The sequence below is a fragment of the Scyliorhinus torazame genome, chromosome 7, assembly GCF_047496885.1.
Source record: "Scyliorhinus torazame isolate Kashiwa2021f chromosome 7, sScyTor2.1, whole genome shotgun sequence".
NCBI classification, from domain to species: Eukaryota; Metazoa; Chordata; class Chondrichthyes; order Carcharhiniformes; family Scyliorhinidae; genus Scyliorhinus; species Scyliorhinus torazame.
The window spans coordinates 322966221-322992478 of NC_092713.1; the positions used below are offsets into that span (position 1 = coordinate 322966221).

General features: G+C 52.1%; 1 protein-coding gene across 5 annotated transcripts in view; it reads left to right on the forward strand.

Moving 5' to 3' along the window:
• arap3 (ArfGAP with RhoGAP domain, ankyrin repeat and PH domain 3) overlaps window positions 1-26258 on the forward strand; it is an 806627-nt gene that overhangs the window by 316038 nt on the left and 464331 nt on the right. For 4 of the 5 annotated variants that reach the window (XM_072512821.1, XM_072512820.1, XM_072512825.1 and 1 more), the window contains 2 exons: window positions 19665-19904; window positions 23044-23113. In XM_072512821.1, coding sequence (XP_072368922.1) covers window positions 19665-19904; window positions 23044-23113 — 310 coding nt within the window. The remainder of the gene's footprint in view (window positions 1-19664; window positions 19905-23043; window positions 23114-26258) is intronic. The other variant, XM_072512824.1, reaches the window with a different exon arrangement.

A 26258-nucleotide genomic window follows, 5' to 3' on the forward strand; every position in this document is an offset into this window, starting at 1 on the left:
TCCCCCCAGGATATTTGTGCCCCTCAGATTCAGGTGTAGACCATCCTGTCTGTAGAGGTCCCACCTTCCCCAGAAAGAGCCCCAGTTATCCAGAAATCTGAATCCCTCCCGCCTGCACCATCCCTGTAGCCACGTGTTTAAATGCTCTCTCTCCCTATTCCTCATCTCACTATCACGTGGCACGGGCAACAACCCAGAGATAACAACTCTGTTTGTTCTAGTTCTGAGCTTCCATCCTAGCTCCCTGAAAGCCTGCCTGACATCCTTGTCCCCTTTCCTACCTCTGTCGTTAGTGCCAATGTGGACCACGACTTGGGGCTGCTCCCCCTCCCCCCTAAGGACCCGGAAAACACGATCCGAGACATCACGTACCCTTGCACCTGGGAGGCAACATACCAAACGTGAGTCTCTCACGCTCCCACAAAATCTCCTATCTGTGCCCCTGACTATAGAGTCCCCAATTACTAATGCACTGCTCCTCTCCCCCCTTCCCTTCTGAGCAACAGGGACAGACTCCGTGCCAGAGGCCCGTACCCCATGGCTTACCCCTGGTAAGTCCCCCCCCCCACAAGTATCCAAAGCGGTATACTTGTTTCTCAGGGGAACGACCGCAGGGGATCCCTGCACTGACTGCTTTTTCCCAGTCCCTCTTACAGTTACCCACCTATCTCCAATCTTTGGTGTAACTAATTCCCTGAAGCTGCTATCTATGACCCCTTCTGCCTCCCGAATGATCCGAAGTTCTTCCAGCTCCAGTTCCCTAACTCGGTCTTGGAGAAGCTGGAGATGGCAGCACTTCCTGCAGATAAAATCAGCAGGGACACTAACTGCATCCCTCACCTCAAACATCCTGCAGGAGGAACATTGCACTCCCTTCCCTGCCATTCCTCTAACTTTCTACCAAGATCTGGCTAACAACTAAATTAAATTTTTATAAAAAATAATAATAATATAATAAAATATGGTACTTACCTCAGACCAATGGGTTTTATTATTAGGTTAGAGGAGGAGGGCGGGTGGGAGACACTACACGTGTAGTGTCTCGGGTTTCCTCTCCACCAGAATTTATTGGTGAGGGTCTTCCCAGACGTCCGCGGGTCGACTTCCTGTTCCCTCCTAAAACACTAATTTAAAAAAAAAAAAAAAATTTTCTCAGCTCCTGCTGAAATTGACTAACCAGCCAGCTCCACTCCCGCCGAAATCGACTGGCCTACCCCTGCAAAGACAAGTGCTTTTAAAGGACAGACTTACCTCCCAGCAACCACTTCCGCACTGCTCCCGCTGAAACTGACTCACTAGCTGATTCTCCCGCCGAAATCGACTGGCCTGCCCCTGCAAAGACAAGTGCTTTTAAAGGACAGACTTACCTCCCAGCAACCACTTCCGCACTGCTCCCGCTGAAACTGACTCACCAGCTGTTCTCACGCCAAAATCGACTGGCCTGCCCCTGCAAAGACAAGTGCTTTTATAGGACAGACTTACCTCCCAGCAAACACTTCCGCACTGCTCCCGCTGAAACTGACTCACCAGCTGATTCTCCCGCCGAAATCAAATTCAATATGATCATTGCTGATCCTGCAAATTCAGCACCGCACTCCCGCTTTCTCTCCATACTCCTTGATCCCTTTAGCCATAGACAACATCCTGGTCACCCTCTCCTATACCCTCTTCAAAGTTTCCATATCTTTCTGGTAGTGTGGCGACGAGAATTGGACTCTATACTCCAAGTGTGGCCTAACTAAGGTTCTATACAGCTGCAACATAACTTGCCAATTCTTATACTCAATGCCCCGGCCAATGAAGGCAAGCATGCCGTATGCGCTCTTGACTACCTTCTCCACCTGTGTTGCCCCTTTCAGTGAACTGTGAACCTGTACACCTCGATCTCTCTGACTGTCAATACTCTTCAAGGTTCTGTCATTCACTGTATATTTCCCACATGTACTAGACCTTCCAAAATTCATTACCTCACATTTGACTGGATTAAATTCCATTTACCATCTCTCCACCCAAAACTCCATTGATCTTTACACTGCTGTATCCTCTGACAGTCCTCATCACTATCTGCAATTCCACTAACCTTTATATCATCCACAAACTTACGAATCAGACTAGTTTACATTTTACAAACAGGCACTGGAATGTGGCGACGAGGGGCTTTTCACATGTAACTTTGTTTGAAGCCTACTTGTGACAATAAGCAATTTTCATTTCAGTTACATTTTCCTCCAAATCATTTATATATACTATGAACAGCAAAGGACCCAGCACTGATCCCTGCAGAACACCATTAGTCACAGCCCTCCAATCAGAAAAGCACCCTTCCATTGCTACTCTCTGCCTTCTTTGACCGAGCCAGTTGTGTATCCATCTTGCCAGCTCACCCCTGATCCCGTGCGACTTCACCTTCTGTACCAGCCTGCCATGAGGGGCCCTGTCAAAGGCCTTCCTGAAGTCCATATAGACAACATCCACTGCCCTACCTTCATCAATCATGTTCGTCACTTTCTCAAAAAACTGGAACACGTTAGTGATACACGACCTCCCCTTCACAGAACCATGCTGACTCTCGCTAATACGTCCATTTGTTTCCAAATGGGAGTAAATCCTGTCTCAAAGAATCCTCTCCAATAATTTCCCTACCACTGACGTAAGGCTCACTGGCCTATAATTTCCTGGATTATCCCTGCTGCCCTCCTTAAACAAAGGAACAACATTGTCTACTCTCCAGTCCTCTGTAACTTCCCTATAGCCAATGAGGATACAAAGATTTCTGTCAAGGCCTCAGCAATTTCCTCCCTTGCCTCCCTCAGTATTCTGGCGTAGATCCGAACAAGCCCTGGGGACTTATCTACCTTGATCTTTTTCAAGAAGCCCAACACCTCCTCCTGTATGATCTCAACATGACTCAGCCTATCTACACACTCCTCCCCAGACTCATCATCTACCAAGTCCTTCTCTTTGGTGAATACTGATGCAAAGTACTAATTTCCCGTTGTTCCATGCATAGAAGCACTCCCCTGTCCTTGAATGGGCTAACCCCTTCTCTGGCTACCCTCTTGCTCTTTATATATGTGTAAAATGCCGTGGAATGCACTGTTTGAGAGTGTGCTGGAGGCAGATTCACACATCGAGTGGTTAGGATCTGGAATGCACTGTCTGTGAGTGTGGTGGAGGGAGGATGAATCGAGGCTTTCAAAAGAGAATTGGATCATTATCTGAGAAGCAAATATTTCCAGGATCACGTGGAGACAGCAGACGTGCAGCATGAATTAATTGCTCCTTTCGGGATTGAGCCAAAACCCTCCTTCTGTTCTGTAACCGTTCTGTGATTCTGAGCATTGTGAGCTCAATTTGTTTTGCGAGAATAATTGCGTGATTGTGTCTACGTGAAAGGACACACTGATCCATTTAAAGGATGTCTTTGTGAAGGTCGGAGGTATTGCAACTTTTGGAAAAATATCATTATTCTGAGGTTCTGTTAAATATGTGGTCCTCACTAAAATATTCAATATGAAGAAAACGCTGACTGGATCAAAGCTATTGTGAGGAGATTTATTCACTAGCTTCGGTTTTTAGTAATGTTTCTGTCAGCACTGCATTATTGGACAATTGCATTTTGTCAAAAGGAATTTCTGGCTCCTGTTTCACATTTTCAGCATTCTTTCAATTATGGAAATCTGCCTCATGTGACATCACATTTTGCAAACCAGGAATTCTTGCCGAAACAGAGCTTCAATTGATCGATTGAACTTTCTCATCAAAGAACTGTTCTTATTTCCATCTCCTTCCAGCCTGTATTGAATCTCAGAATCGCAGAATTATTACGGGGCAGGAGGAGGACATTTGGTCCATTCTGTCTACACCGGCCCCCCAAACGAGCATCATGACTTTGCCCAATCTCCCTGCTTTGTTCCCAGCCCCTGCACATTGAATCTAATAATAATAACCTTTATTGTCACAAGCAGGCTTACATTAACGTTGCAATATTCGAGTAATCATTTATTGCCCTCCTGAATCCTCAGTTTGAACCTTCCTCCACCACACTCCCAGGCCGTGCATTCCACACCCCAATGTGGAAACATGTTTTCTTACATCACATTTGCTTCTTTTGCAAATCTGTGCCCTCTCGTTCTTGATCCGTTTATGACTGGATTCAGTTTCTCCCTGACCACTCTATCCAGCACCCTCATGATTTTGAACATTTCTATCAGGGTAAACAAATATTTAACATACTTGTTAGAGTTTTTTGATGCCAGAAAGGGTTGATGTGGGTAATGCGGTCAATGTGGTATACCTGGACTTTCAGAAGGCATTTGATAAAGTGCCACACAACAGACTTGTGAGAAACGTTCCAGCTCATGGAATAAAATGGACAGCAGCAACGTGGATACAAAATTGGTTGAATAGTGGAGTTCCCCAGAGGTCAGTATTGGGATCTTGCTTTTCCTGATACATAGTAATGCTCGAGATCTTGGTGTGCAGGGGACAAATTCAAAAGTTAGGCCTCATTTGGAATATTGTGTTCAATTCTGATCGCCACACTACCAGAAGGATGTGGATGCTTTGGAGAGGGTACAGAAGAGATTTACCAGGATGTTGCCTGGTATGGAGGGCATTAGCTATGAGGAGAGGTTGGAGAAACTCTGTTTGTTCTCACTGGAACAACGGAGGTTGAGAGGCGGTCTACAAGATTATGAGTGGAATGGACAGAGTGGATAGTCAGATGCTCTTTCCTGGGGTAGGAGAGTCAAGTACTCGGGGACATAGGTTTAAAGTGCATGGGGAAAAGTTTAGAACAGATGTGCGAGGCAAGTTTTTTACACAGAGGGTGGGAAAGATCTGGAACGTGCTGCCTGGGGAGGGGGTGGGAGCAGGTACAATAGAGGCATTTAAGGGCATCTAGACAAATATATGAATAGGGTGGGAATGGAAGGATACGGACTCCGTAAGTGCAGACGGTTTTAGTTTAGGCAGATATTATGGTCGGCGCAGGCTTGGAGGGCCGAAGGGCCTGTTCCTGTGCTGTATTGTTCTTTGTTCTTTGTTCTTTATAAAGGTAACATCTTTTCCATATCCACCCTATCATATCCACCCTATCATATCCACCCTATCATATCCACCCTATCATGTCCCCTCAGAATCTTATGTTTCAGTCAAATCTCCACAGACTCTTCTAAACTCCAGCAGACATAAGTCGTGTCAGTCCACTCTTTCCTCATAAGGCAACCCCCCCTTCCAGGTATTAGTTTGGTAAACCTTCTCTGAATTTTACATCTTTCCTAAATAAGGAGACCAATACTGTACGCAGTTCTCCAGATGTTCGATAAAACTGAAGAATTACCTCCCCAATGTTAAATTCAATTCCCCTGCAATCAACAATAACACTCGATTATCTTTCTGAATTACTCACTGTGTCTGCACACTAATCTTTGGTGATTCATGCAATCGGACACTGGGTTCCTCTGGAACTAAGAGCTCTGCGATCAGTTTGACCATTGAGAAAATAAGCGACCAAAGCTTCTTCTTTATTATCCCTGCCAAAATAGGCAATTATGTATTGTCCACATTGCCAGGGGCTTGATTCTCCGCACCCCGAAATTGGGGCCGGCGCTGGGGCGGAGAATCGGCATCACCGGGGAGTACGCCGCGCTGCCGGGGGCCATTGCCAGAGACCCGCCCAGCAATCCTCCGCCCCGACCAGCCAAGTTCCCGACGGCGTGGAACTAACCTGGTGTTGCCGGTCGGGTTGCTCGCGTGGCGGCTGCGGACTCAGTCGGGAGCGGGCAGATCGGAGGTCAGGGGGGACCTTATTGGCGGCCAGGGAATGATTGTATGGGGTTTGAGGGTCGGGCACGCGACCGATCGGGGGGTCTCTTTCTGCGGTCATGCTCCGCGGCCCAAGTCCGCCATGGAGGCCGCCGCAGTGGGCATGCGCAAACTCCGAACTGGAAGTGTGGGGACCCGTATCTGCAGTAAAAGCTATCCGGGTCCCTGCTAGCCCATGGCGGGGCTGGGAATTCATCTAACTTTTTGCAGTAATTTCAGGAGTAAAACTCCACGGTTTTTACACCGGTGTGGGGACATAGTTTCAATAATGGAGAATATAGCCACAGATCTTTATCCACTCACTGAACCTTTGTCGCCTCCTTGTGTCCTCTTCACGTATTACATTCCTACCCATCTTTGTCAATAAATGTAGCCACCAGCCCCTCAGTTCCTTCATCCACATGACTGAGATTAACTGTAAAAGGTTGAGGCCCCGGCACTGATCCATGTGGCATATCACTTTTATATCTTGTCACTAGAAAATGAACCATTTACACCTACTTTCTGTGTTCTATTCTCAATGGTCCAGTTCTTCCCTTGTCGATATTCCCTATCATTTTCCTACCCCTTTAAACCCAAACTCCATTAACTTTGTTCTACTCCCTCCACTCTTAAATTAAATCCTATCCCAACTGTTACGAAATAGGTTTCTCTGATAAAAATGTATTAACACCTTAATGATCTCAGGGGCTGGTTTAGCTCAGTGGACTAAACAGCTGGCTTATAATGCAGAACAAGGCCAGCAGCGCGGGCTCAATTCCCGTACCAGCCTCCCCAAACAGGTGCCGGAATGTGGCGACTAGGGGCTTTTACAGTAACTTCATTGAAGCCTACTTGTGACGATACATTATTAAAAATGTCCTTCCTATTGTACCATGATTTCTATTATAAAAGGTAAAGTGACCACAGTCCCAGATGACCATCGCCTGCTTTCCCCTTTGAGGGGGAGCTGACTGGTGGTGATTTAACCTGAGGGTCACCACACCTCAGGCGAGGGGCAAGGTTGAGAAGGTGGAGCGTTCATGAATAACCTCATTATACCATGAATCTTATTATATCATGCCATGCCGTTGTCCACTGGCTAAACATGTTTGGAACCCAATCTTCACTGCCATGTACTTTCACATGTTAATCACTCTCTATGCTTGAGACAGACACTTGTCTAACCACAATTGGACATTTGTATTAGGATCTCAATATCAGGTTGCTCTTTTTGGACTTCACTTAGTCTGATGTTTTAAAGGGATGATCCTTTAAAACAGAGATGAGGAGGAATTTCTTCAGCCAGACGATGGTGAATCTGTGGAACTCTTTGCCGCAGAAGGCTGTGGAGGCCAAATCACTGAGTGTCTTTAAGACAGAGAGAGATAGGCTCTTGATTAATAAGGGGACCAGGGGTTATGGGAAGAAGGCAGGAGAATGGGGATGAGAAAAATATCAGCCATGATTGAATGGCGGGGCAGACTCGATGGGCCGAGTGGCTTAATTCTGCTCTATGTTTTAAGGAAAGATTAAGACATGTACCTGTGTGTGTGGGACAAAGGCTTTGCTCACCTCCCCCTTTGTGGTCCCAATACCTTAATAATGGCCAGTACATCAGCCGCAGTTCAGTTCTCTGGAAAAAAACTCAGAGCACAATGTGAAGCGGAACTTGCCAAATTCCTCATCTGTCCCACACTTTCTTAACTTTCATTCAAGTTCCAGGGATACCAGATCATCCCCACAATGTCTAATCCCAATCTGTTACATCATAAAGAACAAAGAAACGTACAGCACAGGAACAGGCCCTTCGGCCCTCCAAGTGCAAACCATCCTAGTTTATTCGACCTCTCCTCATAGCCAACACCCTCGAGACCAGGCAACATCCTGGTGAACCTTGTTTGCTCTCGCTCCAAAGCTTCCACGTCCTCCTGATAATGTGGTGACCAGAACCGCACGCAATACTCCAAATACGGCCTAACCAAGGTTTTATACAGCTGCAACATGGGCTGGACTCTCCAATTTTGAGGCTATGTCCGGAGTAAGTGTCTAGTTTTACGATGAAAAAAATTGGTGATGCCCCAGCACCGACCCTCCGACGGGTGGGGGTCTGGCAGCCGTGCCACGTAAAATGCACAACCTTCCCGATATAAAAGCCTGGAGAGTTGCCGGGTACGTGGCCGAGCATGCACACAGCATGCACATGGCATGCACATGGCATGCACACGGCATTCACACAGCATGCACACGGCATGCACACAGCATGCACACGGCATGCACACGGCATGCACACAGCATGCACACGGCATGCACACGGCATGCACACGGCATGCACACGGCATGCACACGGCATGCACACGGCATGCACACGGCATGCACACGGCATGCACACGGCAATGACCTGCAGCGGTCGTGCAGGACAGGCAGGGCGGGCAACTGGGGTTCATCAACGCATCGTCTATCGCGGATGCTACAGCGGCCGACGCGGAGGAATAGAGTGCCCCCACGGCACAGGCCCGCCCGCGGATCGGTGGGCTCCGATCGCGGGCCAGGCCACCATGAGGACACCTCCCAGGGCCAGTCCCCCCCACGCCCTCCCAGAGGACCCTGGAGGCTGCCCGCGGAGCCAGGTCCCACCGGTAAGGACCTGTTGTAATTTACGCCGACGGGACCGGCCGAAAACAGGTGGCCACTCGGCCCATCGCTGGCCGGAGAATCGCCGGGGGGGGCCGCTGCCAACAGCCGCTGACCGGCGCGGCGTAATTCCTGCCCCCGCCAAATCCCTAGCGCCGGAGAATTTGCCAGCCCCCGGCGATTCTCCGACCCGGCGGGGGGTCGGAGAATCCCGCCCCAGATCTTTTCCACCACTTAAGGTTGTGGAGGACGTGTCATTAAATAAAAGCAAATTACTGCGGATGCTGGAATCTGAAACCAAAGAGACAATGCTGGAAGATCTCAGCTGATCTGACAGCATCTGCAGGGAGTGAAAAGAGCGAACGTTTCGAGTCCAGGTGACCCTTTGTCAAAGCTTTGTCAGACCAGCTGAGATTTTCCAGCATTTCCTCTTTTGGAGTCATTGAACATATATAAGAAGGAAATAGTTGGATTTCTAAGCTCTAAATTCCTTCAAGGATTATGGGGAGCGTGGGGAGGGTGGTGTTGAGATAGAGAATCAGCCATTATCATGTTGATTGGTGGAGCAGGCTCGAAAGGCCGAATGGACTGCTCCTATTGCTATGTCGTTCAGTCATTCATTCATTTAATTCCTTTGATAATAATTCTTCCTTTTGACATTGTTACAGCGATGTAGATCCAAGCTAGTTTAAAACAGAAGCTGGATATCGTTACAACTCAATTATCACTGACCCACACATTCACATTGGAAAGGCATGTTTAACTCATTTGAGGATTACTGAAACCATCCTTAGAGTCTCTCGTTTTCCGTGGAACAATCCCTTACTTTTTCATTATCTCAACATTACTGTTGAAGACACTTACTTTTCTCTGTTCCTGAGCTATCCAGTTACATGTTTGTTCTCCATTCTATCACCCCAGATATCCACTGATCATAAAACTTCATTATTGTTCATTGCAACTTCCCTGCAAATGAACTCACTCAACAACATTCCCTCTTCATTTACAAGAGTCAAGTCAATTCCAAAACTATTAATATCTAAATATCTGCATTTGTTAGGAAAATAAAGGTAGTTTTCAGGGATTTATATTTGTATTGGTAAGCATTAGAAATAAATAGGTTTAAGTGGGTATAACTTAATGTTTCTGTGCCTGGAAGGATAAAATCTATAGTTTGATTCATGCTGGACAAAGGTCCAAGGGTTGGTTGGGATCCAACTGTGTTTCTTTTTTTTAATAGAAATTTAGAGTACCCAATTATTTTTTTTAAGGGACAACTTAGCGTGGCCAATCCACCTACCCTGCACATCTTTGGGTTGTGAGGGTGAAACCCACGCAGACACGGAGAGAATGTGCAAACTCCACATGGACAGTGACCCAGAACTGGGATCACATCTGGGACCTCAACGGCGCAGTCCCAGTGCTAACCACTGCGCCACGTGCCGCCCCCAACTGTATTTCTAATATGCTTTGAGTGGGCTACGGCGTGAAGAATAAATAAAGATCATGCAGGTGTTGCCCAGCAACTGGGGCCTTGTAATGCAGAGAAGCATTTTAGTTTAGCTAATTTGAGTGCAGTTGTAGATAGGTAAATAGATAGCGAGTGAGAAGGCAGACCTTACAGCTCCGCTGAAAGCAGTTTGTTTAAAATCTCTCTCAACTTTGCTAGAAGAAAAGCCATAGCATGGAGTAATGATTAAGAAATGTGTGGGTCAGTGTTAATTGAGTTAAGGAAATCTGAAGAGCAGCTAGTTAATGAAATTAGAGAAATTTAGAGAAGTTTCCAAGAAGCCTGAAGTTATAGGTATTAGAACAAAGCACTGTTTGGGAAAAACAGACAATGCTGAGAAGAAGCTGAGATGTCAGAAAGATATCTGAATTGATTTACAGGTCTGTGAGATTTTACTACAGCCTGTGGAACGTGAGTTAAGTAGCATGCAAAATTAATGACTGGATCTAGGAGTTTGTGTAAAAACAATTCAGACAATGAAGGGGGGTGGTGCAAAATCCTGTATTGGATTCATTGTTAAAGTGGATCACAAGCTTTGTTTCAAAGTGTCACTTGGACAACCTGGTCTGGATTTCGGAATGTAAAACTCTAAGTGAAAGCATAATTTAAAAATAATGTTTTTAAGTCTGACTTTGAAAGCTGATCTTGAAATCACTCGATGAGACAAGGCGACTCACAGTTTAAAAATCATCTGGGGTGCAGGGTGAGGGTTCTGATGTCCTCCGGGAGTGGGGGGGGGGGTCGAGTTACAGGTGTTGGTCCCGGCTGGCAGCCTCCTTCCCGGGCCGGGGTACAGGGTTGTCCGCCATCGGCATCGGTAAACGTCGGGGCTGCTCTTCTCGCTGCCATCTTGTTGGCTGGGATGGTGTGTGTGGGGAGTATATGCTGCATGTCCAACCTAAAACCTTCCATACTTCCGGGGTCCTTATCCCTCTATTCCCATCCTATTCATGTATTTGTCAAGATGCCCCTTAAACATCACTATCGTCCCTGCTTCCACCACCTCCTCCGGCAGCTACATACACACATTGTGTTTACATACACGCATTGTGTTTACATACACGCATTGTGTTTATATACACATATTGTGTTTAGATACATGCATTGTGTTTACATACAGGCATTGTGTTTACATACACGCAATGTGTTTACATACACACATTGTGTTTACATACACATATTGTGTTTACATACACGCATTGTGTTTACATACACGCAATGTGTTTACATACACACATTGTGTTTACATACAGGCATTGTGTTTACATACACGCAATGTGTTTACATACACACATTGTGTTTACATACACGCATTGTGTTTATATACACATATTGTGTTTAGATACATGCATTGTGTTTACATACATGCTTTGTGTTTATATACATGCATTGTGTCTACATACATGCCTTGTTTACATACATGCATTGTGTTTAAATACATGCATTGTGTTTACATACATGCATTGTGTCTACATACATGCCTTGTTTACATACATGCATTGTGTTTACATACATGCATTGTGTTCACATAGATGCATTGTAACTTGTTATTGCACTTCTCGTAATCCTTACTCCAACAGCACAGGGTGATTTGACTGAAAGTGATTGATCTGGAGAAGTTTGCGTCGCTTTTACCTTTATTGCATTTACATACACACATTGTGTTTACATACACATATTGTGTTTAGATAGATGCATTGTGTTTACATACATGCTTTGTGTTTATATACATACATTGTGTCTACATACATGCCTTGTTTACATACACGCATTGTGTTTACATACACACATTGTGTTTACATACACGCATTGCATTCACATACACACCGGGGGCGAAATTCTCCGTTATCGGCGCAAAGTCCACTGATCGGCGCAAAAAACGGCGCAAATCCGACTTGCGTCACGTCGGAAAAATGGGTCGAAAGTCTCCGGCCCGAAATGGGCTAGCAGCGACGTAACGGGATCCGCGCTTGCGCAGTGGTTCACGCCGTGCAGCGTCATACGCGCTGCACGGCGTGACGGCTCATAAGGCCGCGCTGCTCCCCCCCACCCGACCGGAACACCCGACCGCAACACCCGACTGGATGGCTGGCCGCCGCTCAGCCCCGAGGTTCGAGTCACGCGATGTGGAGGCGCTCCTGGACGCGGTGGAGCAGAGGAGGGACGCCCTGTATCCCGGGCACGGCCGCAGAGTTGCCCCACGCCACAGCCGGTGTCTGTGGAGGGAGGTGGCAGAGGCCGTCACTGCTGCGGCCCTGACACCACGGACAGGCACCCAGTGCCACAAGAAGGTGAACGACCTCGTCAGAGCAGGCAGGGTGAGCCTCCCCATATCCCCCCTCCCCCATATCCCCCCTCCCCCATATCCCCCCTCCCTCATATCCCCTTCCCCATATCCCCCCTCCCCATATCCCCCCTCCCCATATTCCCCCTCCCCCATATCCCCCCTCCCCATATCCCCCATATCCCCCCTCCCCCATATCCCCCATATCCCCCCTCCCCATATCCCCCCTCGCCATATCCCCCCTCCCCATATCCCCCCCTCCCCCATATTCCCCCTCCCCCATATCCCCCCTCCCCCATATCCCCCATATCCCCCCTCCCTCATATCCCCCATATCCCCCCTCCCCCATATCCCCCCTCCCCCATATCCCCCCTCCCCCATATCCCCCCTCCCCCATATCCCCCATATCCCCAAGTGAATCCAGCCCTAACCTTAACCTCTGCAATGCACGCGCAACCGATGGCGTGCATTCATATACCTGCCTAACACTGTTGCCTTTTACCCCTGCCACCCCCCCCCCACAGGAGAAGCGCGCACACAACAATAGGGAGCATGTGAGGACTGGAGGAGGCCCCGCTGATGAGAGGCCACTGACCGAACACGAGGAAAGGACCCTGGAACTGGCTGGCGGACCTGACGACTGGGAGGTTGCTGATGCAGAGGTCGGGGGCGTACTAGCGAGTGAGCCGCCGACAGCCCGTCCCCATATCCCCCCTCCCCCATATCAACTGATCACTGCCTGCGTGTCTAACCATGCATGCTTCATTGTGTATCGCAGGACCAAACGTCCAGGCACCCATCCCCGCAGATGCAGACCGCCCGCAGGATGCCCCTCGGAGGCCATGGGAGACGGAGAGACCCGGACCCTCCAGCATGTGACGCCTGCAGGATGCCCCTCGGAGGCCATGGGAGGCAGAGAGACCCGGACCCTCCAGCATGCAACGCCCGCAGGATGCCTCTCGCACACCACGGGAGACGAAGAGACCTGGAGCAACAGGGAGACGACACCCCCGTCACGTGCAGGAGCGACCACCCAGCGACGAGGGGGGCAGCCACAGGCCCCCGTCACATCCGAGCCAGGACACCACTACCCAGGACACCACTACCCAGAACACCACTACCCAGGACACCACTACCCAGGACACCACTACCCAGGAAGACGAAATACCGGACAGTGATTCAGAGTGGATGGGTGGAGACGAACCCCCACCCCAAAGTGCCATGGACTCAGAGTGGGACGAAGAGCACGACACAACGCCACTGCTGTCACCAACACCCTCCACCATCGCAGAAACACTCACCTCGGTTGGGCACTTTAGTGATGAGGCGTCTGGTACACTCACTGGTGCGCACAACTCGAGGGTGACGGGCGGCTTGCGGCGGCTGCAGTCGCAGGTGGAGGAGTCCACCCACGTCCAGGAGCTGGAAGTGGTGCCGGTCATGCGTGCCACCCAGGCCGACACCGCACGGGTGGCGTCTGCGGTGGAGGCAATGGGTGCGACGGTGTCAGACATGGGGAACGGTTTGCGAGGCCTGGGGCTTTCCGTGCAGGCGGCGTCTGTGGCCCAGGACATGGCTGCCCTCTCACAGGAGGCCATGAGCCAGCGCCAGATGGCAGAGGCGCTCAACACCATTGCCCAGTCTCAGCAGGCCATGGCCCAGTCTCAGCAGGCCATAGCCCAGTCTCAGCAGGCCATAGCCCAGTCTCAGCAGGCCATAGTCCAGTCTCAGCAGGCCATCGCTGAGGGCATCGGCGCCAGTGGCCATGTGCGAGCCGGCGTCGCACTGTCACAGACAGGGTTTGCCAACCCCCTGGGCTCCATGGCTGCAAACCTACAGACCCCTGTCGATACCAGCACGGGCCTCCAGGACTGGCAGCGCCAGATGTCGGGGGGGCGTCGGATGGCCAGTCCGTTCGCATCCCCCACCCATGTAGAGGCCTGGGGGCCATCGGGCACCCCGAGGGAGGAGGAGGTGGTGTGGTCCGTCCCGGCTCCCTCTGTAGGGGAGGTCCCGGAACACCGCGACACCTCAGACTCCCCCCCTTCCGTCCCAGGTGCATCGGGTGGGCAACGGGCAGGACAGGCTGGCAGCTCGCCATCCCAGTCGCCCGGGCCGCAGCCTGGCCCATCTAGGCCAGGACGCCCCAGGAAACGGCCGCCAAAGGGATCCAGTGTCAGAGGGCAGGAATCACAGGAGTCCACCTCCAGTTCTGCTGTACCGTCTGGGGAACCACGTAGACGTAGTCAAAGGGCCCGTAAGGCCAAACAATTAGACACTGAGTAAGTTGGCACGGGTGCAGGGCACAGATGAGTTTTAGGGGCTAGGGCACGTGCATGAACTCCTTTGGTTATTAAAGTCAATGTTACACCTACAGAAGCTGCCTTTGTGCTCTGTCCAAAGCGTGCGGGGGTGTCATGTACGTTGAGCGCCAGTGTGTGTGTGTGAGGGGTGGTCTTACCTCAGCCCCAGGTGAGTCTGCCCCCTTCCCCCTGGGCCGCCATCAACATCCCCCGGGCAGATGATGGGACCGTGCGCTGCAGTGTCACAGCCGCATGCAGGGATGGTTCAGGTGGATGGTGGTACTGTGGCCATGGGTCAGACATAGTCCAACGATGTGGAGCCAGGAGCTCACCGCAGGGCGGGTTCATCCTCCATGGCCTGCAATAGACACGCGTCCACCCGCAACTGTGTGAGCCCGGCCGTTGTGCCGCAGGTGGATCGGCAATGGGGGGGGGTGGTGTGCATGCGGGTGGGGTGGGTGGGGTTGGGGAGGGGGGTGAGGCTGCTGCGTGGGTGGATGGATGTGGGGTGTGGGTGGTCGGCAGTTGCCATGGTGTGCGGTCTGTGGCCATACTACCCGATTCCCACGCCCATCTAGTCAGTGAAGCGGGCGGCTATCAGTCTGTCCCGTGCCCGCTGGGCCAGCCGGTAACGGTGGACAGCCACCCGCCTGTGTCTACCCCGTCTGCCCTGACCATTACCCCCATCCCCCTCATCTGGGGAGGACTGCGCCTCTTCCTGCTGCTCCTCCACTCCGCCCTCCTCTGCCTGCGGCACATCGCCCCTCTGTTGGGCTATGTTGTGCAGGACGCAGCACACCACAATGATGCGGCCGACCCTATCTGACCGATACTGGAGGGCGCCCCCAGAGAGGTCCAGGCACCTGAAACGCATCTTCAGCACGCCAAAGCACCTCTCTATCACTCCCTTTGTCGCTACATGGGCATCATTGTAGCGGTTCTCCGCCTCATTGCGTGGCTTCCGTATAGGCGTCATCAGCCACGATCGCAATGGGTAGCCCCTGTCACCCAGCAACCAGCCCCTCAGCCGGGGATGGCGTCCCTTGTACATGCTGGGGATGGATGACCGTGACAACACGTATGAGTCGTGTACGCTGCCTGGGTAACGGGCGCAGACTGGCAGGACCATCATGCGGTGGTCGCAGACCACCTGTACGTTCATCGAATAGGTCCCCTTCCTATTGGTGAACACGGCCCTGTTATCTGCAGGTGGCCGCACGGCGACGTGCATCCCATCAATCGCGCCCTGGACCATGGGGAACCCGGCCACGGCAGAGAAGCCCACGGCCCGGGCATCTTGGCTGGCCCGGTCCACAGGGAAGCGGATGTAGCGGTGCGCCATGGCATATAGGGCATCTGTCACTGCCCGGATGCACCGATGCACCGATGTCTGCGATATGCCGGACAGGTCCCCACTCGGTGCCTGGAATGACCCCGTTGCATAAAAGTTCAGGGCCACCGTAACCTTGACGGACACAGGGAGAGGGTGTCCCCCGCCAGTGCCACGCGGTGACAGGTGTGCCAGCAGGTGGCAGATGTGTGCCACGGTTTCCCGCCTCATCCGGAGTCTCCTCCTGCATTCCCGGTCCGTGAGGTCCTGGTATGACTGCCGGGGCCGGTACACACGGGGCGCCCTCGGGTGCCTCCGTTGCCGTGGGGCCGCGACGTCCTCCTCCCCCTCCTCGTCCTGTCGGTCAGGTGTCCCTCCAGCCTGGGCGGCTGCCGCCTGCCCCTCTGCGGCAGCCTGCGCCGCCTCTCTGGCACGCTCCTCCTCCTCCTCCTCCTCCTCCTCCTCATCCAGGGCAACATGAACATTAGCGGCTGCCGCCACGGCGGCCAACATCGCTGGATGATCGGAAAACATGACGGCCTGGTGGGGGTGGGTGGGGGGGGGGGGAAAAGACGACATGTCATCATTGCCCATATCCCCTCCTTCCCCCCAGCCAGGTGGCATGGACCGCATGGGTCCAACTGTTGGAGGCTGGCACCTGGCCAGTTGGACCAACTCACTTGCCCTTGCACCCCCCCCACCCCGGCACGGACCCCCCCCCCCATTCCCCTCCCAGGCACGGACCCCCCCAACCTCCTCCCCGGCACGGACCCCCCATCCCCCTCCCCGGCATGGACCCCCCCCCCATCCCCGGCACGGACCCCCCCCCCATCCCCGGCACGGACCCCCCCAACCTCCTCCCCGGCACGGACCCCAACCTCCTCCCCGGCACGGACCCAAACCTCCTCCCCGGCACGGACCCCCCATTCCCCTCCCCGGCATGGACCCCCCCATCCACCTCTCCGGCACGGACCCCCCCATCCCCCTCTCCGGCACGGACCCCCCCAACCTCCTCCCCGGCACGGACCCAAACCTCCTCCCCGGCACGGACCCCCCATTCCCCTCCCCGGCATGGACCCCCCCATCCACCTCTCCGGCACGGACCCCCCCATCCCCCTCTCCGGCACGGACCCCCCCAACCTCCTCCCCGGCACGGACACCCCCATCCTCCTTCCCGGCACGGACCCCCCCCATCCCCCTCCCCCTCCCCGGCAGGGACCCCCCCCCATTCCCCCTCCCCGGCACGGATCCCCCCAACCTCCTCCCCAGCACGGACCCCAACCTCCTCCCGAGCACGGACCCCAACCTCCTCCCCGGCACGGACCCCCCATTCCCCTCCTCGGCACGGACCCCCCCATCCCCCTCCCCGGCACGGACCCCCCCATCCCCCTCCCCGGCACGGACCCCCCAACCTCCTCCCCGGCACGGACCCCCCCAACCTCCCCCCCGGCACGGACCACAACCTCCTCCCCGGCACGGACCCCAACCTCCTCCCCGGCACGGACCCCAACCTCCTCCCCGGCACGGACCCCCCATTCCCCCCCCCGGCACGGACCCCCCATTCCCCTCCTCGGCACGGACACCCCCCCCATCCCCCTCCCCGGCATGGACCCCCCAACCTCCTCCCCGGCACGGACCCCCCATTCCCCTCCCCGGCACGGACCCCCCCCAATCCCCCTCCCCGGCACGGATCCCCCCCAACCTCCGCCCCGGCACGGACCCCCCCATCCCCCTCCCCGGCACGTACCCCCCCAACCTCCTCCCCGGCACGGACACCCCCATCCTCCTCCCCGGCACGGACCCCCCCCATCCCCCTCCCCGGCACGGACCCCCCCCAACCTCCCCCCCGGCACGGACCCCAACCTCCTCCCCGGCACGGACCCCCCATTCCCCTCCCCGGCACGGACCCCCCCCAATCCCCCTCCCCGGCACGGACCCCCCCCAACCTCCGCCCCGGCACGGACCCCCCCCATCCTCCTCCCCGGCACGGACCCCCCTCCATCCCCCTCCCCGGCACGGACCCCCCCAACCTCCTCCCCGGCACGGACCCCCCCATCCTCCTCCCCGGCACGGACCCCCCACATTCCCCTCCAAGGCACGGACCCCCCTCCATCCCCCTCCCTGGCACGGACCCCCCCACCTCCTCCCCGGCACGGACCCCAACATCCTCCCCGGCACGGTCCCCCCCAACCTCCTCCCCAGCACGGACCCCCCCAACCTCCTCCCCGGCACGGACACCAACCTCCTCCCCGGCACGGACCCCCTCCCCCCATCCCCCTCCCTGGCACGGACCCCCCCAACCTCCTCCCCGGCACGGACCCCCCCCAACCTCCTCCCCGGCACGGACACCAACCTCCTCCCCGGCACGGACCCCCTCCCCCCATCCCCCTCCCTGGCACGGACCCCCCCAACCTCCTCCCCGGCACAGACCCCCCATTTTCCTCCCCGGCACGGACCCCCCCCCACCCCCCTCCCCGGCACGGACCCCCCCAACCTCCTCCCCGGCACGGACCCCCCCATCCTCCTCCCCGGCACGGACCCCCCCCCCATCCCCCTCCCCGGCACGGACCCCCCCATCCCCCTCCCCGGCACGGACCCCCCCAACCTCCTCCCCGGCACGGACCCCAACCTCCTCCCCGGCACGGACCGCAACCTCCTCCCCGGCACGGACCCCCCCATCCTCCTCCCCGGCACGGACCCTCCTCCCGGCACTCCCCCGGAGCCCAGCACACTCTAACCCCCCCCCCCACCCCGCCGCACACACACACACACAACCCGAGACACACCTCTCCTCACACATTCAGACTGCGGCCACGCCATCGCCTGCCCAGAGCCAACCCCCCAGGCCGTCACTCACCTCCACGCTGGTCGGCGTGAGCCTGGAGCACCGGGTCACGCCGATGAAAAGGAGGTTTGATTTACGTCGACGTGAACGGTCATCACGTCGACGGGACTTCGGCCCATCCGGAAGGGAGAATATCGGCAGGCCGAAAATCGGCTGCCTTGCGCCCACCCGTGACATTCTCCGCGGCAGCGGTGACATTAACGCCCCGCCGACTTTTCTCCCTTCGGAGACTTCGGCAACCGGCGGGGGCGGGATTCACGGCGGCCAACGGCCATTCTCCGACCCGCTGGGGGGTCAGAGAATGACGCCCATTGTGTTTACATACACACATTGGGCGTCATTCTCCGCCGGCGGGAGTCTCCGTTTTGCCGGCACCCGGGGGTTTCCAGACGGCGTGGGGCTGCCCCACAATGGGAAACCCCATTGACCGGCCGGTGTTACGGAGACTCCCGCCGGCCGGTCGGGGCAGAAATGTGGCGGGGCGGGTAGGAGAATTTCGCCCATTGTGTTTACATACATGCATTGTGTTTACATACACGCATTGTGTTTACATACATGCATTGTGTTTACATACATGCATTGTGTTTACATACACGCATTGTGTTTACATACATGCATTGTGTTTACATACACGCATTGTGTTTACATACATGCATTGTGTTTACATACACGCATTGTGTTTACATACATGCATTGTGTTTACATACATGCATTGTGTTTACATACACGCATTGTGTTTACATACATGCATTGTGTTTACATACACGCATTGTGTTTACATACATGCATTGTGTTTACATACACACATTGTGTTCACATAGATGCATTGTAACTTGTTATTGCACTTCTCGTAATCCTTACTCCAACAGCACAGGGTGATTTGACTGAAAGTGATTGATCTGGAGAAGTTTGCGTCGCTTTTACCTCTATTTGTTAATTTGTTTTCTCAGACAGCACCTGGATTCTGAAAGGGGAACTGCCCAGAAAACATTGCAGATGGAAGTCAACAACATGATGGCTTACTCTACAGTCAGAGAGATTCAAACAAACATCAGCACCGCTGAACCCTTGTTCTATTTGACAGAAGAAACTGAGGACAATTTAACAATATCGCCATATGCCAGTTTCCATGTGCCTGAACAAGGAAAAAATACAAAATTTGATTGGTTGGATAAACTCTCGCCGCAGGGGTAATTAACCATTTTTTTTACTTTTGCTCTTCCGCATTCAACATATTCCCAGCAGTTGTGAGCTTTGTTGAAATTTATAAGGGCCAACAAAATATTTCCCAAGTTGACAAATGACAGATAGCGAGGGAGAATGTGTGCTGTGAGGAAGGTGCAAGGCAGCTTCAAAGGGATTTGGACAGATTCGATGATTGGGCAAGTACATGGAAGATGGAATATAATGTGGAAAAATGTGAGATTAACCGCAGATGCGCAGAGTATTCCTTATTTGGTAGGAGATTTGAATGTGTAGATATTCAAAGGTACATGGAGGTCCTCGCCAAGTCACTGAATCTAACATGCAGGTACAGCAAGCTACTACGAAGGCTATTGGAATGTTAACCTTTTTCACAAGAGGATTGAGTGCAGGAGTAGTAATGTCTTGCTTCAATTGTATAGAACCTTAGTTAGACCACACCTGGAGTACTGTGTAGTTTTGTCCCTTATCTTAAGAAGGATACGGTAGCACAGTGGTTAGCACAGTTGCTTCATAGCTCCAGGGTCCCAGGTTCGATTCCGGCTTGGGTCATTGTCTGTGCGGAGTCTGCACGTCCTCCCGTGTCTGCATGGGTTTCCTCCGGGTGCTCCGGTTTCCTCCCACAGTCCAAAGATGTGCAGGTTAGGTGGATTGCCCATGCTAAATTGCACTTAGTGTCCAAAAAAGGTTAAGTTGGGTTACTGGGTTACGGGGATAGGGTGAACGTGTGGGCTTGGGTAGAGTGCTCTTTCCAAGGGTCGGTGCAGACCGATGGGCTGAAAGGCCTCCTTCTGCCCTGTAAATTCTATGATTCTATAATTCTATTCTATGATATTTTTGTCAAAGAGGGAATGCAACAAAGGTTCACCAGACTTGTTCCCAGAATAGGGGACTGTTCTCTGAATAGATGTTGGGGAAACTCTAGATTTTCAAAGTAGGTGCAAATAAAATGTTTCCCCGGTTGGGGAGTCTGGAACCAGGTGTTAGGCTACCCTGGGCTCGTGCACGGACACTTCTAGCCCCATAGGCCCTGGAGTCACAACACAAGTGAATTAAGCAATAATTCTGATAATTATTAAAATGACCCCGCACAGACAGTGACTCAAGCTGAGAATCAAAATAAGTGAAGAAAATGGGAACGGGATATGGGTGTCCTTGTGCATCAGTCACTGAAAGTAATACCTGCAAAGTCTCGCATTCAAAGTATCGTCTGGCATCATTGACTTTGTCGATATATATGTTTCTGGAACCCACCTCTTAGAATCATAGAATCATAGAAGTTTACAGCATGGAAACAGGCCCTTTGGCCCAACCAGTCCATGCCGCCCAGTTTTTACCATTAAGCTAGTCCCAGTTGCCCGCACTTGGCCCATAACCCTCTATACCCATCTTACCCATGTAACTATCTAAATGCTTTTTAAAAGACACAATTGTACCCGCCTCTACTACTACCTCTGGCAGCCCATTCCAGACACTCACTACCCTCTGAGTGAAGAAATTGCCCCTCTGGGCCCTTCTGAAACTCTCCCCTCTCACCTTAAACCTATGCCCTCTAGTTTTAGACTCCCCTACCTTTGGGAAAAGATATTGACTATCTACCTTATCTATGCCCCTCATTATTTTATAGACCTCTATAAGATCACCCCTAAGCCTCCTACGCTTCAAGGAAAAAAGTCCCAGTCTATCCAGCCTCTCCTTATAACTCTAACCATCAAGTCCCGGCAACATCCTAGTAAATCTTTTCTGCGCTCTTTCCAGTTTAATAATATCCTTCCTATAATAGGGTGACCAGAACTGCACACAGTATTCCAAGTGTGGCCGTACCAATATCTTGTACAACTTCAACAAGACGTCCCAACTCCTGTATTCAATGTTCTGACCAATGAAACTTAGCATGCCGAATGCCTTCTTCACCACCCTGTCCACCTGCGACTCCACCTTCAAGGAGCTATGAACCTGTACTCCTAGATCTCTTTGTTCTATAACTCTCCCCAACGCCATACCATTAACTGAGTAGGTCCTGGCCTGATTCGATCTGCCAAAATGCATCACCTCACATTTATCTAAATTAAACTCCATCTGCCATTCGTCGGCCCACTGGCCTAATTGATCAAGATCCCGTTGCAATCCTAGATAACCTTCTTCACTATCCACTGTGCCACCAATCTTGGTGTCATCTGCAAACTTACTAACCATGCCTCCTAAATTCTCATCCAAATCATTAATATAAATCACAAATAACAGTGGACCCAGCACCGATCCCTGAGGCACACCACTGGTCACAGGCCTCCAGTTTGTAAAACAACCCTCTACAACCACCCTCTGTCTTCTGTCGTCCAGCCAATTTTGAATCCAATTGGCAACCTCACCCTGGATCCCGTGAGATTTAACCTTCTGCAACAACCTACCATGCGGTACCTTGTCAAAGGCTTTGCTAAAGTCCATGTAGACAACGTCTACTGCACTGCCCTCATCTACCTTCTTGGTCACCCCCTCAAAAAACTCAATCAAATTTGTGAGACATGATTTTCCACGCACAAAGCCATGCTGACTGCCCCGAATCAGTCCGTGCCTCTCTAAATGCTTGTAGATCCTGTCTCTTCATTCACCTGAGGAAGGAGCTGTGCTCCGAAAGCTAGTGATTCCAAACAAACCTGTTGGACTTTAACCTGGTGTTGTAAGACTTCTTACTGAAAGTAAGAGTAGAGCTACAACAAGCGGTAAAGAAGGCAAATGGTCTGTTGGTGGTCATCGCGAGCGGATTGGAGTACAGTGTAGCACAGGCTCAGGTCCCAGTAAATGTATTATTCTGAGTGTAACGTAATAGTTATTCATGAAGGCCTCACCTTCTCAACCTTGACCCTTGCCTGAATGTGGTGATCTACAGCTTAAATCACCACCAGTCAGCTCCCCGCCTCAAAGGGGAACGCAGCCGGGGGTCATCTGGCACTAGGGCAACTTTACCTTTACCTACATTGACTGCAGTGCAGCACGGACTCAGGTAGCAGTGAGCGAATTTTACCGAATTTAATGTAACAAAGACTCAGGTATTATTCTGACTGCAGTGTAATGACATTAAGATGTCAAACATTCCTAATGGAACCTCGTGCTTTTGTTTTGAACTAGAAGTTGTGTATTCCAGAGGCGCTATGTGAAGTTTGATGGGAAATTCCTGATGTATTTCAGCAATGAGAAGGTAAGACAGCCAAAGGAGCAACAGAGGAGCCTGTTCACTAGTGTCACAGCCACAACACTGAGTCTGTTCACTAGAGTCAAAGCCACAACAGTGAGCCTGTTCGCTAGTGTCACAAACACAACACTGAGTCCATTCACTAGTGCCACTGCCATAATACTGAGTCCGTTCACTAGTGTCAAAGCCACAACTCTGCGCCCTGTTCACTAGTGTCACAGCCACAACACTGAGTCCGTTCACTAGTGTCACTGTCACAACACTGAGCCTGTTCACTGGTGTCGCAGCCACAACAATGAGCCCTGTTCACTAGTGCCACAGCTACAACACTTAACCCTGTTCACTAGTGTCACTGTCACAACACTGAGCCTATTCACTAGTGTCACAGCCACAACACCGAGGGCCATTCACTAGTGTCACTGCCACAACACTGAGCCTCTTCACTAGTGTCACAGTGACAACACTGAGCCCTGTTCACTAGTGTGACAGCCACAATACTGAACCCTGTTCACTAGTGTCACAGCCACAGCACTGAGCCTGTTTACTAGTGTCACAGCCACAACACAGCCCTGTTCACTAGTGTCACAGCCACAACACTGAGCGCCACAGTGACAACACTGAGCCCTGTTCACTAGTGTCACTGTCACAACACTGAGCCCTGTTCACTAGTGGCAAAGCCACAACACTGAGTCCGTTCACTAGTGTCACTGTGATAACACTGAGCCCTGTTCATCAGTGTCACAGCCACAACACTGAGTCCATTCACTAGTGCCACTGCCATAACACTGAGCCTGTTCACTAGTGTCACAGCCAAAACACATAGCCTGGTCACTAGCATCACTGTCACAGCACTGAGCCTGTTTACTGGTTTTACTGCCACGACACATAAGACAGTTCACTCGTGTCACAGCCACAACACTGAGCCCTGTTCACTAGTGTCACATCCACAACACTGAGCCCTGTTCACTAGTCTCACAGCTGCAACACTGAGCAATGTTCACAAGTGTCACAGCCACAACAATGATTCTCTTCACTAGTGTCATAGCCACAAAACTGAGCTCTGTTCACAAGTGCCATAGCCACAACACAGAGCCCTGTTCACTAGTGCCACAGCTACAACACGTAGCTCTGTTCACAAGTGGCACAGCCACAACATTGAGCTCTTTTCACAAAAGTCACAGCCACAACACTGAGCCCTGTTCACTAGTGTCACTGTCACAACACTGAGCCTGTTCACTTGTGTCACTGGCACAACACGGAGCCTGTTCGCTACTGCCACAGCCACAACACTGAGTATGTTCACTAGTGGTACTGCCATAACACTGAGCCTGTTCACTAGTGTCACAGCCAAACCAAAAGGCCTGTTAACTAGCGTCACTGCCACAGCACTGAGCCTGTTTACTGGTGTTACTGCCACGACACTGAGACTGTTCACTAGTGTCACAGCCGCAATGCGGAGCCCTGTTCACTAGTGTCACAGCCACAACACTGGGCCCAGTTCACTAGTGTCACAGCTACAACACTGAGCTCGGTTCACAAGTGGCACAGCCACAACACTGAGTCGGTTCACTCGTGTCACTGCCACAAAACTGAGCCCTGGTCACAAGTGTCACAGCCACAACACAGAGCCCTGTTCACAAGTGTCACAGCTACAACACTTAGCTCTGTTCACAAGTGGCACAGCCACAAAACTGAGCTCTTTTCACAAAAGTCAGAGCCACAACACTGAGCTCTGTTCACTAGTGTCAAAGCCACAACACTGAGTCAGTTCACTAGTGTCACTGCCATAACACTGAGCCTGTTCACTAGCGTCGCAGCCACAACACTGAGCCCTGTTCACTAGTGTCAAAGCCACAACACTGCGCCCTGTTCACGAGTGTCACAGCCACAACACTGAGCCCTGTTCACAAGTGCCACTGTCACAACACTGAGCCTGTTCACTAGTGTCACTGTCACAACACTGAGCCTGTTCACTAGCGTCACAGCCACAACACTGAGCCCTGTTCACTAATGTCACAGCCACAACAATGAGCCCTGTTCACTAGTGTCACAGCTACAACACTGAACCCTGTTCACTAGTGTCACTTGTGGTGTTGGGTGCTCTGGTGCACAGATGAGCCAACACAGTTGTATGTGGTACAACTCTATTTTATTATAACTCTTATAATACAGTTCGTTCTGGATACTCTGCACGTGCTGTCTCCCTGAGTGTCTTTGGCAATAGCTGTGTCCTGGTTCTCCTCTGCAGCTCTTACTGACCACCAGGGGTCGTGTCTGTGCTTTTATATCTTTCTGTCATTGGTTGTGGTGTTGTGTGTTCTGATTTGTCTGTTGGTGTGTCTATCATGATGTGTGTGTTTGAATATCATGACATCCCCCCTTTTTACAAAGACAAGTGCCTACGTGGTTATAAATATAATTGTGTCGTGAGTGCATCTAAGAGTGCGTTTGTGTTGTGTACAGCGTGTGTTTATGACGTAACTATTTACATGGGGCGATGTCGGGTGCGTCACACTAACAAGGTTGTACCATAACAAAACTTGGATGCGAGAGAAAAAAAAACTTGAACATTGGTCCGGTCAGACGATATCTGGAACAATAAACAACAACAGGTTATAATACAGAAGTGTTTGACTTTTTGAACGTATTAACAGCGTTATAAGTCCAGTCTAATGGGTGACCGCCTCAAGAATGGGCTGGTCCTCAAGCCGGTTCAGCTGTGGAGATTTGGGGTCACACTGGTTCACCTTGGACTGTTGGAGGTGATGCTGTTGCCGAAGTCTCTACTTTACCATTTGTTGTACTTCATGCAGTGCTTGGTTTTTTTCATTCTTGCAAATATAACCTTCAACATCTTTGTTAGTGGTGCCCTGGCTGTGGTTTGGTTCTGGTGGCGATGGAAGGGGCATGATCCGTGGCATCTCCACGAAGTCATCCTTGGGAACCAGTGGAGGATCCGGCGTGTGCGTACGGTGCAGTTGCGAGCGTGGAAGGCGGCACAAAGCCCGCTGATTGCGCCTACGCACCAATCCATCCGCCCTGCATGCCAGGAACAAGGTGGAGTCTGTTTTCTTTTTATGTTTGTGGTGGACGGCATCTTGTAGCCGATGGGTCGTTGCCATCGAAGTAGCACCATCACTAATATCATGCA